The sequence below is a fragment of the Heptranchias perlo genome, chromosome 1 (genome assembly GCF_035084215.1).
Source record: "Heptranchias perlo isolate sHepPer1 chromosome 1, sHepPer1.hap1, whole genome shotgun sequence".
Taxonomy (NCBI): Eukaryota; Metazoa; Chordata; class Chondrichthyes; order Hexanchiformes; family Hexanchidae; genus Heptranchias; species Heptranchias perlo.
In genome coordinates this window covers 84,633,177-84,647,057 of record NC_090325.1, presented here as the reverse complement: position 1 = coordinate 84,647,057, position 13,881 = coordinate 84,633,177, and the positions used below count along the sequence as shown (strand labels likewise).

Sequence of the window (13,881 nt, the reverse complement as noted above, 5' to 3'; positions counted from 1 at the left end):
TGCATGGATTAATGTGTAACCTTATGCAGTAGAGTGTAAGTGCAAGATGCAAAAGGATTGTCCATTTGTTTAAGAAATTGTTTTTTAATTTAACATTTTGAAGAGAGAGAAGCTATAGACAGAAAATGCTAAACTTTGTTAAAGTATATAACTTGTGTAATTAATGTAATGATTTATAATTTAAAGATCAATTTTTAAAAACTTACTGTGTTCTAGTACCACCAAACTTATAATCTGGTTGGTTACTATATTGTAACGAGTTTAGTTCCTGGCTGCTTTAAGGTAGAAGTTCACAAACTGGGGGGAGCACAATAACGATCGGGGGGTGCATGCGGAATGGGCTGGTCTAAACTAACAAATGCCACCTCTACAGTCTCGCGTAGCCAGAGGAGGTGCATTATGGGGTGATCTCAGCACAGCGCAGGATGTCTAAATCTCTGTCAATTTGTAGAAGGGGACATTAGACCCATCAGCTACTTTGCACTTTACCAGTCCAGATGGATCTTTGCCTGAATTGATAGCTGCTCTGATCTGCCATTTCAAATTATAGTATTCCAAATGCCCTGAGACATGTCTCCCAAGTTACTGGGTTTAGGTGAGTGGGGCAGGTAGAAAGAGGGAGTTTGCATGGGACAAGAATTTTCAAAGTGGGGGGGTTGCTCAGCAAAACAAAGTTTGGGAATCTCTTTAAGGTTAAGATTTACTGTACTGTACCAAGTGTTGCATGGTGGATCATATTCCAAGATGCACTGCTGTAAATCTGTGAAGATTTGCACAACTTGCCTTCTCTTCCCTTTATTGCAGAACTTGACAGAAGACGTTGGCCAAGACGACCAGCAATCAGGTATGTGTGTGTTTTTCCTTCCTTCCCTAAACCAATGGGGTAGCTGCTGTGAAAGTGTAGTTGTTGCTGACATCCAGACTTGGTGCTTGACCTTGCATAGATGGATTAAATGCATTTGCTCTTTTGTATATTGTTGGTTCTGAATGGGACAGCTGCAAGGGTATTGCTTTTCAAAATTCATGTGGGATATGCTTATTGCTGTGCTCAAATATGTGATTTATTTGTATAGTTAGCACAAAGTGTATTGTGCCATAGTTGATTAAAATATAGCTCAGTGATGGGTTTGGTGACTGTCAAGACCATCTTGGAATGCTGAAAAGTAACTAGCAGTTTGATTGCAGGCTGTATTTGACTTCCTGTTGCCAGTATAGATAAAGGGAAATTAGTCCATATATGTGATAGTCTTGAGGCTCAGTTCTTTGGCTAATGGAAGCATGTGATTATAGCTTCTGTCAATGTTAAATTTTCAAAGGAGGTTGGAGGGGATAACCTGTCCCACTAGCAGGATAAACCCACCAGAGAGAGAGAGATGGGTACAGTGGTATTCAGTCATGTAGGCATGACACTTGGCGTCCTCATTGACTCCAGACTCCATGAAGTATTATGACTTCAGGTCAAAGAGACCTTCTACTGATTACCAGCTACTGCCCTCCACAACTGATGAATCAGAACACCTCCATGTTGAACATCACTTGGAGGAAGCACTAAGGGTACAAAATGTAATCTGGGTGGGAGCTTCAATATTCCGCGTCAAGGCTACCACTCATCAAGATGACAGAGTCCTGAAGGACAAAGCAGCCAGACTGATGTGCCTGCATTACGTGGTGAGGGAATAACCTGCTTACCCCAACCTACCTGTCACAGACACATCTGTCCATGATAGCATTGACAGTCCTTATAAAGACAAAAATCTCATCTTCACAGTAAGGGAACTCATCATGTATTGTAGTATAACCACTGTGATAAGTGGGACAGATTACGTACTGATCTGGTAGCCCAAAACTAGGCATCCAAGAAGTGCTGTGGGCCATCAGAAGCAGAATTGTATATCACCATAATCCGTAACCTCATGGCTGATACATCCCTTACTCCTCTACCTCTAGCAATTCAGGAAATCAACCCTTGTTCAATGGGGAATGTAGTAGGATGTGCCAGGAGCAGCACCAAGCATATATTGGAATGACGCACCAACCTAGTGAAGCTACAAAACCGGGCTACTTGCATACTAAACACCAAAAGCAGCAGATTATAGACAGAGCTAAATGATCCCACAACCAACAGATTGTGGCAAAGCTCTGTAGCCCTACCACCTCCAGTTGAGTATGATGGTGGACAATTGGGCAACAAACAGGAGAAGGGGGTTTAAAAAATGTACCCATTCTCAATGATGGTAGAGCTCAATACATGAGTGCAAGACAAATGGCTAAAATGTTTGCAAGGCTCTTCAGCCAAAAGTACCAAGTGGTCGATCCCATTCGACCACCTCCCGAGTCCCCACCATAATGGATGCCAAGCATGGGCTGGAAAAACTCTCCAGTAGCTGAAGTCATACCTGACATACAGGAAGATCACAATACTTAAAGACGAGGCAGGCTATTTCACTTGGCTTATCTTAATTCATCCACCCAGAACAACCCTACACTCCCCCGTTCTCCCTTACTGGATCTAATTGTTTCTTAAATGATTTCAGGGCTTATTTTGCCTCCAATAATATGCTCAGAAGTCCATTCCAAGTGTTGATCACTCTCTGTGAAGAAGAACCTCCTGATAAACTTTAGTCTTAAAGTTACTGTTTACTGGTTTGAACCTGTGTATCCGTGTTCGACTCCCACAATTGAAAGTATATTCTGGATCTACCTTTTCCAATCATTTACTATCTTGTATAACTTTACTCGTGGGCAAGGAAACCTCCTGCTGATTACCACCTACCGCCCTCCCCCAGCTGATGAATCAGTCCTCCTCCACGTTGAGTACCCTTTGCAGCAAGCATTGAGGGTAGCAAGGGCACAGAACGTACTCTGGGTGGGGGACTTCAATGTCCATCACCAAGAGTGGCTCGGTAGCACCACAACTGACCGATCTGGCCGAGTCCTGAAGGACATAGCTGCCAGACTGGGCCTGCGGCAGGTGGTGAGCGAACCGACACAAGGGAAAAACATACTTGAGCTCGTCCTCCCCAATCTACCTGTCGCAGATGCAACTGTCCATGACATTATTGGTAGGAGTGACCACCGCACAATCCTTGTGGAGACCAAGTCCCATCTTTGCACTGAGGACATTATCCAATATGTTGATTGGCACTACCACTGTGCTAAATGGGATAAATTCAGAACAGATCTAGCAGCTCAAAACTGGGCATCCATGAGGCGCTGTGGGCCATCAGCAGCAGCAGAATTGTATTCCAGCACAATCTGTAACCTCATGGCCTGGCATATTCCTCACTCTACCATTACCAACAAGCCAGGGGATCAACCCTGGTTCAATGAGGAGTGTAGAAGAGCATGCCAGGAGCAGCAACAGGGGTACCTAAAAATAAGGTGCCAACCTGGTGAAACTACAACTCAGGACTACATGCATGCTAAACAGCGGAAGCAACATGCTATCAACAGAGCTAAGCGATTCCACAACCAACGGATCAGATCAAAGCACTGCAGTCGTGAATGGTGGTGGACAGTTAAACAACTAACGGGACGAGGAGGATCTGTGAACATCCCCATCCTCAATGATAGCGGAGTCCAGCACGTGAGTGCAAAAGACAAGGCTGAAGTGTTTGCAACCATCTTCAGCCAGAAGTGCCGAGTAGATGATCCATCTTGGCCTCCTCCCGATATCCCCTCCACCACAGAAGCCTGTCTTCAGCTAATTCGATTCACTCCACGTGATATCAAGAATCGGCTGAGTGCACTGGATACAGCAAAGGCTATGGGTCCCGACAACATCCCGGCTGTAGTGCTGAAGACTTGTGCTCCAGAACTAGCCGCGCCTCTAGCCAAACTGTTCCAGTACAGCTACAACACTGGCATCTACCCGACAATGTGGAAAATTGCCCAGGTTTGTCCTGTCCACAAAAAGCAGGACAAATCAAATCCAGCCAATTATCGCCCCATCAGTCTACTCTCAATCATCAGCAAAGTGATGGAAGATGTCAACGATAGTGCTATCACGTGGCACTTACTCACCAATAACCTGCTCATCGATGCTCAGTTTGGGTTCCGCCAGGACCACTCGGCTCCAGACCTCATTACAGCCTCTGTCCAAACATGGACAAAAGAGCTGAATTCCAGAGGTGAGGTGAGAGTGACTGCCCTTGATATCAAGGCAGCATTTGACCGAGTGTGGCACCAAGGAGCCCTAGTAAAATTGATGTCAATGGGAATCAGGGGGAAAACTCTCCAGTGGCTGGAGTCATACCTAGCACAAAGGAAGATGATAGTGGTCGTTGGAGGCCAATCATCTCAGCCCCAGGACATTGCTGCAGGAGTTCCTCAATGCAGTGTCCTAGACCCAACCATCTTCAGCTGCTTCATCAATGACTTTCCCTCTATTATAAGGTCAGAAATGGGGATGTTCGCTGATGATTGCACAGTGTTCAGTTCCATTCGCAACCCCTCAGATAATGAAGCAGTCCGAGCCCGCGTGCAGCAAGACCGGGACAACATCCAGGCCTGGGCTGATAAGTGGCAAGTAACATTTGCACCAGACAAGTGCCACGCAATGACCATCTCCAACAAGAGAGAATCTAACCACCTCCCCTTGACATTCAACAGCATTACCATCGCCGAATCCCCCACCATCAACATCCTGGGGGTCACCATTGACCAGAAACTTAACTGGACCAGCCACACACATACTGTGGCTACAAGAGCAGGTCTGCGGTGAGTGTCTCACCTCCTGACTCCCCAAAGCCTTTCCACCATCTACAAGGCACAAGTCAGGAGTGTGATGGAATACTCTCTACTTGCCTGGATGCGTGCAGCTCCAACAACACTCAAGAAGCTCGACACCATCCAAGACAAAACAGCCCGCTTGATTGGCACCCCATCCACCACCCTAAACATTCACTCCCTTCACCACCGGCGTACAGTGGCTGCAGTGTGTACTATCCACAGGATGCACTGCAGCAACTCGCCAAGGCTTCTTCGACAGCACCTCCCAAACCCGCGACTTCTACCACCAAGAAGGACAAGTGCAGCACGCACATGGGAACAACACCACCTACATGTTCCCCTCCAAGTCACGCACCATCCCGACTTGGAAATATATCGCCATTCCTTCATCGTCGCTGGGTCCAAATCTTGGAACTCCCTACCTGACAGCACTGTGGGAGAACCTTCACCGCACGGACTGCAGCAGTTCAGGAAGACGACTCACCACCACCTTGTCAAGGGCAATTAGGGATGGGCAATAAATGGGACGCTGACATCCCATGAATGAATTAAAGTTCACCTCCCACATGGCTCATTTCCAGGCTGAAAAGCCCAAGTCTCTCCAGTCTTTCCTGAACTTCAACTCTAAAACAAGGGATCAACCTTGTAATTCTTCTCTGCACTGCCTCCAGCGCTTAAATGTCTCCCTTGTTTCTCAGCAACTAGAACTGAACACAAGATGAAGTCTGACCAGAGCACTCTACAGTTTGAACATTACTTCCTCTGACTTGTATTCCACTATTTTGCCCATGTAGTTCAACATTCCAATGGCTTCGTCGATTGCTGCTCTGCATTGGTTGGACATTTTGAGCATTGAGTTTACTAAGACTCAACCCCTTAGCTATTTCAACACCATTCATGGAGAACATTTTTCCTTCCTATTTGCAGTACTTCACACTTGTCTGCATTAAATTGCATCTGCCATTGTTTGACATTCACTTTTGTTCAGCTGATTCTGTAATTTCTGGGCTGGCTCCTTTGATTCCACTCTCCCTCCAAGTTTGGTATCAGCTGTAAATTTAACCAATTTGCATTGAGTTTATGAATTCAAGTCATTAATGTAAATTAGAAACAGTAATGATCCCAATATTGAGTCTTGGGGTCACCCCACTCAGTACTTCCCTGCCCCCCCCCCTCAAACCTTTACCATCTAATCCATTGTTTTCTACCTTTCAGCCAATTTCCCATCCATACTTGTGTCGTCCCCTCAATCCCTACATCTTTCAGCTTAAGGTTGTACATGTCAGAGGCCAATCATTGTAGCCCTAGGACATCACTGCCTGAGTTCCGAAAGGCAGCCCCTTGGCCAAATCATCTTCAACTGCTCATGAATGACCGTCCCTCCATCACAGTCAGGAGTGGTGCTCTTCACTGACGATTCTGGTGTTCGGCGACAGTCACAACTCCGATAATGGTGTCGCCCGAGCTGCCTGCAGCAGCACCTGGATAACATCCATGCTTGGGCTGACAAGTGGCAGGTAACATTTGTGCCACATAAATGTTAGGTAAAGATCATCTCCCCCTGACTTTCAATGGCACCACCATCGTCAAGGGCACTACTGTCAACATCCTGGGGGTCTCCATTGACCAGAAGCTTAACTAGACCTGTCATATCAGTATTGTGGCTACTAGAACCGAGCTGAGGCTGGGCACTTTGCGCTGTGTGGCACACTTCCTGACTCCTCAAAACCTTTCCACCATCAAGGAGGCTGAAGTCAGGAGTGTGATGGAATATTCCTTACTCATTTGGGTGGGTGCAGCTGCAACAGCTTCAGCTAAGCACCATCGGGACAGAACAGTCTACTTGATCAGTGCTCCCACCATTGCATTCTATCCAGCCCCTGCACCACTGGCACACTGTGGTTGCATTATGTACCATCTACAGAATGCACTACAACAATTTACCAAATTTACTTTGACAGCAACTCTGAGCCCTGTGACTGCTACCACCGAGAAGGACAAACAGCAATATCATAGGAACACCATAACCTCTAAGTTGTCCTTCTAGTCATAAGGACACTAGTTGTTGAATCAAAATCCTGGAATTCCCTATCTAACACCATCACCGCAAGAACCACAGCATCTCGTGGAGAAGGCACACCGCCAGGGCAACTGGGGATGGGCAATATATGTGGCCTTGCCAGCATTTCCACGTCCCAAGAATGAATTTAAAGAAACAAGAGATTCAAAACTTGATAGTGTGTAAATCAGTTCCAAATGCTGGTTACTGTTCTGAAAAAAAGCATTGAGTAAATCTTCAGCAGGTCAGGCAGCATCTGTGGAGAGAGCAACAGAATTAATATTTCAGGTCAATACATCCGAACTGGAAGATGTTGGCGATGAACAGTTTTTAAGCAAGTACAAAGCCAGGGAAAAGGGGAAATAAAAAGGGACAGAGGGGTCTGTGGGTGGAGGACAGGAATGATTAAATGATAGAAGTGGTGATAATGAGGTAAGTATAGAAACTGGGTCTAGAGGAGGTGTAAGGAAGGATATACTTGTCTTAGAGGGGGTGCAACAAAGGTTCACTAGATCGATTCCTGGGATGAGAGGGTTGTCCTATGAGGAGAGAGTGAGTAGAAAGGGCCTATACTCTCTGGAGTTTAGAAGAATGAGAGGTGATCTCATTGAAACGTATAAAATTCTTAGAGGGCTTGACCGGGCTGAGAGGCTGTTTCCCCTGGCTGGAGAGTCTACAACTAGAGGTCATAGTCTCAGGATAAGGGGTCAGCCATTTAGGTCTGAGATGAGGAAAAATTTCTTCACTCAGAGGGTTGTGAATCTTTGGAATTCTCTACCCCAGAGGGCTGTGGATACTCAGCCGTTGAGTATATTCAGTACTGAGATCGATGGATATTTGGACACTAAGGGATATGGGGATAGGGCGGGAAAGTGGAATTGAGGTAGAAGATCAGCCATGATCTTATTGAATGGCTGAGCAGGCTCGAGGGGCCACATGGTCTTCTCCTGCTCCTAATCTTATGTTCTTAAATGGTTACAGCAGAATAGCAGAGAGGGCGGGAAGCATGGACAATCTGGCAAAGAGGATAAGATTCTCGTGGCCCGGGAATGTACAATCATAGAACGGTTACAGCACAGAAGGAGGCCATTCGGCCCGTCAAGCCATGCCAGCTCTCTGCGAGAGCAATCCAGCTAGTCCCACTCCCCTGCCCTTTCCCTGTAGCCCTGCAAATTTTTTCCCTTCAAGTTCTTATCCAATTCCCTGGAATTTGCCTCCACCACCCTTTCAGGCAGTGCATTCCAGATCATAACAACTCACTGCGTAAAAGAAGTTTTTCCTCATGTCGCCTTTGGTTCTTTTGCCAATCACCTTAAATCTGTGTCCTCTGGTTATCGACCCTTCCGCCAATGAGAACAGTTTCTCTCTGTCTCAACTAATTTGGCAGGGGTTTGGGCACCAGGATGTAGCATTGGAAAGGAGAAACAAGGTGCGCAAAGCATTGGGAGAGACAGATAACACTAGAGTAAGAAATAGTACAGTATTAGATGAGATCAGACTAAGAGAGAATACAAGGAGGTCTAAGATAGGTTTACAGTGCATGTGTGTAAATGCGTGAAGCATAGTAAACAAGGGTAATGTGGCAGAAGAGAGGTAGTGAGACCCCAGGGGTACGGACCACCCAGCTGGCTGTGTACCGATAGGGGATCCCACCCCAAGTGCCAGCCCACACCACCTCCACTCTCAGTGGCTCTGGTGAAGCCATCCTCGTTACCAGCACCTGCTATCTGAAAGAAAATGGCAGTATACCCCATTGGAGGATGTATTTAATGTGGATAAAGGTAGGATAATCATTATTGGTCACCTTTCATATTTCTTTTTTAAAAATTACTTGTTTCGTTTACTTTGTACATCACTTTGAAAAGAGTTGCCATCAGTGGCCCTCTTTTTTTAAAAAGCAAACAGTTGCAAAGAATTGTGATTAATTTAATTGGGTTTAATGGCCACCTTTATAGGTGCAAATTCGGTTCCGTTTATATAGGTGGGAGAGTTTCCCCTTATGGTCATTAACACTGATATTTATGTGGAAATTAGCTTTCCCTTTTTAAAAAAAAGTTGGATTCTTTAACTTTTTTAAAAATGAGGATTACTGGTGACTTCTAACCCACCCCCTCCAAGTCATTGATTGCCAGTATCAACCTTTGTGATATGTATAACAACTGAAGGTTTAATATTTATGGTTCTCAGCATAACTTTTAGTTCCACGATCAAATATGCGCAGCTGCTTCAGGGAAGTCCTCTTATGTAATATTTGTGGGAAATAATTTAGTTGTTCACAATTTTTATAAAGCTATATGGGCCAGAGTTTTCTGCTTCTGTGCTCACCAGCCCACAATTTTCCACCTTTTTTAAAGTGAATGGGTAGCAAATCGCGAGCGCAGAAGCAGAAAATTCAGCATTAATTGCTTGGAGGGATTGTAGCTGCTTGTGGAACAAGTTTGACATCTGTGGAAAATATTTTGTTGCTCTGTACAATTACATAGGAACAGGAGTAGGCTATTCAGCCCCTCGAACTTGTACCGCCATTCAATTAAATCATGGCTGATCTATACCTCAACTCCCATTTACCCACCTTTGATTCATATCCTTTGATACCCTCACCCAATAAAAAAAATATATAGTTAAAAATAGCCTTGAAAATTTCAATTGATCCAGCATTCACAGTCTTATGGGGAGATAATTCCACATTGTCATTGCCCTTAATGTGAAGAAGTGCTTTCTGATTTCACTCCTGAATGGCCTAGCTCTAACTAAGATTGTGCCCCCTTGTTCTGGATTCCCTCACCAAAAGAAATAACTTCTCTAAAATTATTCAAGAGAGTAGATATAAACACTTCATTTGATCACCCCATAACCTTCTAAACTCAAGGGACTATAACCCAAGTGTATGCAACCTATCCTCGTCATTTAACCCTTTAAGCCCCGGTATCGTTCTGGTCAATCTGCACTGTACCCGCTCCAAGACCAATATATCCTTCCTGAGGTGAGGTGCCCAGAACTGAACTCAGTACTCCAGATGGGGTCTGACTTAGGTTCTGTACAACTGAAGCATAACTTCCTCCACTTTGTATTCCGACCCTCTTTAGATAAAGGCTAAGATTCCTTTAGCCTTTTTGATTACATTTTGCATCTGTGCGCTAGCTTTTAGCGATTTGCATACCTGGACACCCAAATAATCTTTGCTCCTCCACAGTTTCTAGTCTCTCGACATTAAGAAAATATTCTGATTTCGTCTTTCCTGGATCCATTGTGGATGACCTCACACTTCCCCACATTGAACTCCATCTGCCACAGTTTTGCCCACTCACTTATTCAGTCTGTCCTTTTATAACTTCCTGCTCCCATCTACACAACTTACTGTTCCTCCTTACTTAGTGCTATCTGCGAACTTGGATATACAACTCTCTATTCCTTCATCTAAGTCATTGATATATATGGTGAAAAGCTGAGGCCCGAGTACAGATCCCTGAGGAACATCACTCGTCACATCCCACCAATCAGAACATTCCCTTTATCTCTACTTTGTCTCCTAACTCCCAACTAACTATCAACCCATGTCCCAAGTTACCTCCAGTTCCATGCACTGTAATTTTTGCTAATAGAACCTTGGTTCTCACCTCACCTCAGGAAGGATATATTGGCCTTGGAGCGGGTACAGTGCAGATTGACCAGAATGATACCGGGGCTTAAAGGGTTAAATGACGAGGATAGGTTGCATACACTTGGGTTATAGTCCCTTGAGTTTAGAAGGTTATGGGGTGATCAAATGAAGTGTTTAATGAAGGTTCTTGTGTAGAACCTTATCAAATGCCTTCTGGAAGGCATATAGTCTGAACATCCATAGGCAATCCCCTATTCACCTTGTTTGTGACTTCATCAAAAAATTTGATTAGATTCATAGACATGACCTACAAATCCATGCTGAAATCAGCTCGTACTTATTCAAATGCTCAGTCACTCTGTCCCTGATGATAGATTCCATTGATTTTCTGGGAACTGAAATATTCCGTGTGTGTTTTATAAAGCTGGGAGCCTTGTGATGGTGGGGGCCTTCTATATTTAAAAATGAGGCTGTAAATAGCTGTGTGTGCTTGAGTTTGTAATTGGGTGTCAGCTGTGGCTCAGTTGGTAGCACAGTCACCTCTGAGTCAGAAGGTTATGGGTTTGAGTACCAATCCAGGGGTTTGAGTACCAATCCAGGGGTTTGAGTACCAATCCAGGGGTTTGAGTACCAATCCAGGGGTTTGAGTACCAATCCAGGGGTTTGAGTACCAATCCAGGGGTTTGAGTACCAATCCAGGGGTTTGAGTACCAATCCAGGGGTTTGAGTACCAATCCAGGGGTTTGAGTACCAATCCAGGGGTTTGAGTACCAATCCAGGGGTTTGAGTACCAATCCAGGGGTTTGAGTACCAATCCAGGGGTTTGAGTACCAATCCAGGGGTTTGAGTACCAATCCAGGGGTTTGAGTACCAATCCAGGGGTTTGAGTACCAATCCAGGGGTTTGAGTACCAATCCAGGGGTTTGAGTACCAATCCAGGGGTTTGAGTACCAATCCAGGGGTTTGAGTACCAATCCAGGGGTTTGAGTACCAATCCAGGGGTTTGAGTACCAATCCAGGGGTTTGAGTACCAATCCAGGGGTTTGAGTACCAATCCAGGGGTTTGAGTACCAATCCAGGGGTTTGAGTACCAATCCAGGGGTTTGAGTACCAATCCAGGGGTTTGAGTACCAATCCAGGGGTTTGAGTACCAATCCAGGGGTTTGAGTACCAATCCAGGGGTTTGAGTACCAATCCAGGGGTTTGAGTACCAATCCAGGGGTTTGAGTACCAATCCAGGGGTTTGAGTACCAATCCAGGGGTTTGAGTACATAATCTAGGCTGACATCTCAGTGCAATACTGAGGGACTACTGTGTTGTCAGTGGTGCCATCTTTTAGATGAGATGTTAAACCGAGGCCCTGTCTACCCTCTCAGATGGATGTAAAAGATCCATTGGGACTATTTGAAGAAGAACAGAGGACTACTCAGTGTCCTGGCCAATATTTATCCCTTAACCAACATCACTAAAACAGATGATCAATTGTATCTTATTGCTGTGTGTGGGACCTTGCTGTATGCAAATTGGCTGCTGTGATTCCCTACATTAAAACAGTGACTACAATTCAAGGTACGTCATTGCCGTTAAAGCGCTTTGGGACATCCTGAAGACTTGAAAGGCGCAATATAAGTGCAAGTTCTTTTCCTTTCTTCTTTCTAATTGCACCTTGCTGTTAGCTGCCATTATAGCTGTCTGGTAGATCAAGCTAATGACCTGGAGAAGAAATTAACTATTGAGTACATGCCATTATCTCAAAAAGAAAAGGGCCTGAAATTCCATTCCAACTTGAATTTTCTTCCTTCTACTTTGAAATATACATCTGGAAGAATCACTTTTTAAAATTAATCTTGGGTAGATTATGCAATGTGTATGACCTTACTCTTGGGGATATTGAATGATTTATTATTGGTATATTATGCATTATTACTATGTGTATAAGTGGATGAGTATGATGGTTATTTGTATTTCTAATTTTTATTATGCAGGAAATCTTCGGTCTTGCAGTTGCCCCTCCGACTGCTGTAACAAGGGAATGCCACCCAGGAAAAAGAGGAGACCCACAGTAGCAGATGATCTGACAGCTAAAAAAAGCAGGCATGATGGGTATGTTTTTAGTTTTGTGAAAAGAATGAAAGCTGGATGTTCCCAACAATTCTGTGTGCAAAACTTGTTAAACACTTGGTCATCAAAAATTGCCAGGTTATTGAAAAAAAAAATCATTAAAAGAATATCTTGCAGCAGCACTCTGTTTTCCTCCTGCCTCCAAATTCTGTGACTTGCTCCTGTAAATTGAGATCATTATTTTCATTAGTTGGCTCCAATTCCTGATGTGTAGTATAATAGTTTACAATCTTGCTATACATCTAAAATCTTTTCTAGCCACTTACGTGAAAATAATTTTCCCACTCTCTTTTAAATCACCAGGAAAGGTAAATGCTTTACCACTTTATAAAATATAGTCTGACACGTATAATACAAAGAAAGGTAATGAGTTACGTCTGCCATCAAATAAACTGGGCTGTTGAGGCAAGTGGGAAGAATTCAAGCTATAAGATCCACAAGGTACTGTTTCAATTAGGTAAGGGAGAGCTAAAACCCCAGTTAACCCCAGAAGACTAATTTATCCAGGTTACAAGATACTCATGGAGTAATTGATTTTATATTACACTTCAAGTTCCAGTTGGAGTATAGAAGCTAGATAATCAAATAACAAAAGGGCTGTTAGAATAACCAATCACTGCACTTTGAGGGTTTGCCTTTTTTTTCCCCAAAAAGAAAACTTACAATCTGCATGTGCATTTGCTACTCATAAATGAAGAAATGGGGGACTGGGCTAAAGCATAGCCTTAAACTTCAGCAGACATATCCTAACTTTCCCTTTATGCACTACATAAGATTTTCTACTGCAATGGCCATTTTCAGTTCGTTCTTCCATCATTATCTTTTATGTTGATCTGAGAGAAAACCTTACTGAAAATAGTTTTGTTTTATTTGATTTTGACTGGCAAATATTCAATTATATTTTGATTGTGATTTTTTTTTTGTTTTGTTTTGTGTTTGCGGAGAAGCAACATGATATTTTATATAATAGTTAGTTAGTTTTGAGATAGAGAATCGAGCTTCATTTTCACCAGTAGAATATATTAAGCACTCAGTCACCCTTTTGCTACATTGTGTTAAATTGATTTGCCTTCGTTAGGTTGAAACAAAAAGCTTAAAACGCTTTGAAAGCTTTGTCTCTTTCGTTTGAAGCAGAGGTGATCTATCAAAAATTGTGGAAGTCAGTTGAAAGTTTTTCACCCAAATGTTAATAGGCTTATAGAATAAGTATCCAGGGAAGGTGTTGAAGCCGACATTGTATGTATGTTCAAGGGAATTGGCTGCGTTTCCAGGAAGAGATTGAGGGATAGGTGAGAGGATGACTAACTGAGTTGATCTTTCAAATGGACAGGCTTGTTAGCTCTAATAGTCTTTTCGTCTTCTTAAATTC

General features: G+C 43.8%; 1 protein-coding gene across 9 annotated transcripts in view; it reads left to right on the top strand.

The window, feature by feature from the left end:
* Positions 1 to 13,881, top strand: part of dcun1d4 (DCN1, defective in cullin neddylation 1, domain containing 4 (S. cerevisiae)) — a 71,298-nt gene that overhangs the window by 19,471 nt on the left and 37,946 nt on the right. For 6 of the 9 annotated variants that reach the window (XR_010963445.1, XM_067987692.1, XM_067987718.1 and 3 more), the window contains 2 exons: positions 805 to 844; positions 12,377 to 12,494. Coding sequence is in view for 8 of the 9 variants with exons in the window: in XM_067987692.1 (XP_067843793.1) it covers positions 805 to 844; positions 12,377 to 12,494 (158 nt within the window). In the remaining variant the exon portion in view is untranslated. The remainder of the gene's footprint in view (positions 1 to 804; positions 845 to 12,376; positions 12,495 to 13,881) is intronic. The other 3 variants (XM_067987740.1, XM_067987750.1, XM_067987709.1) reach the window with 1 other exon arrangement.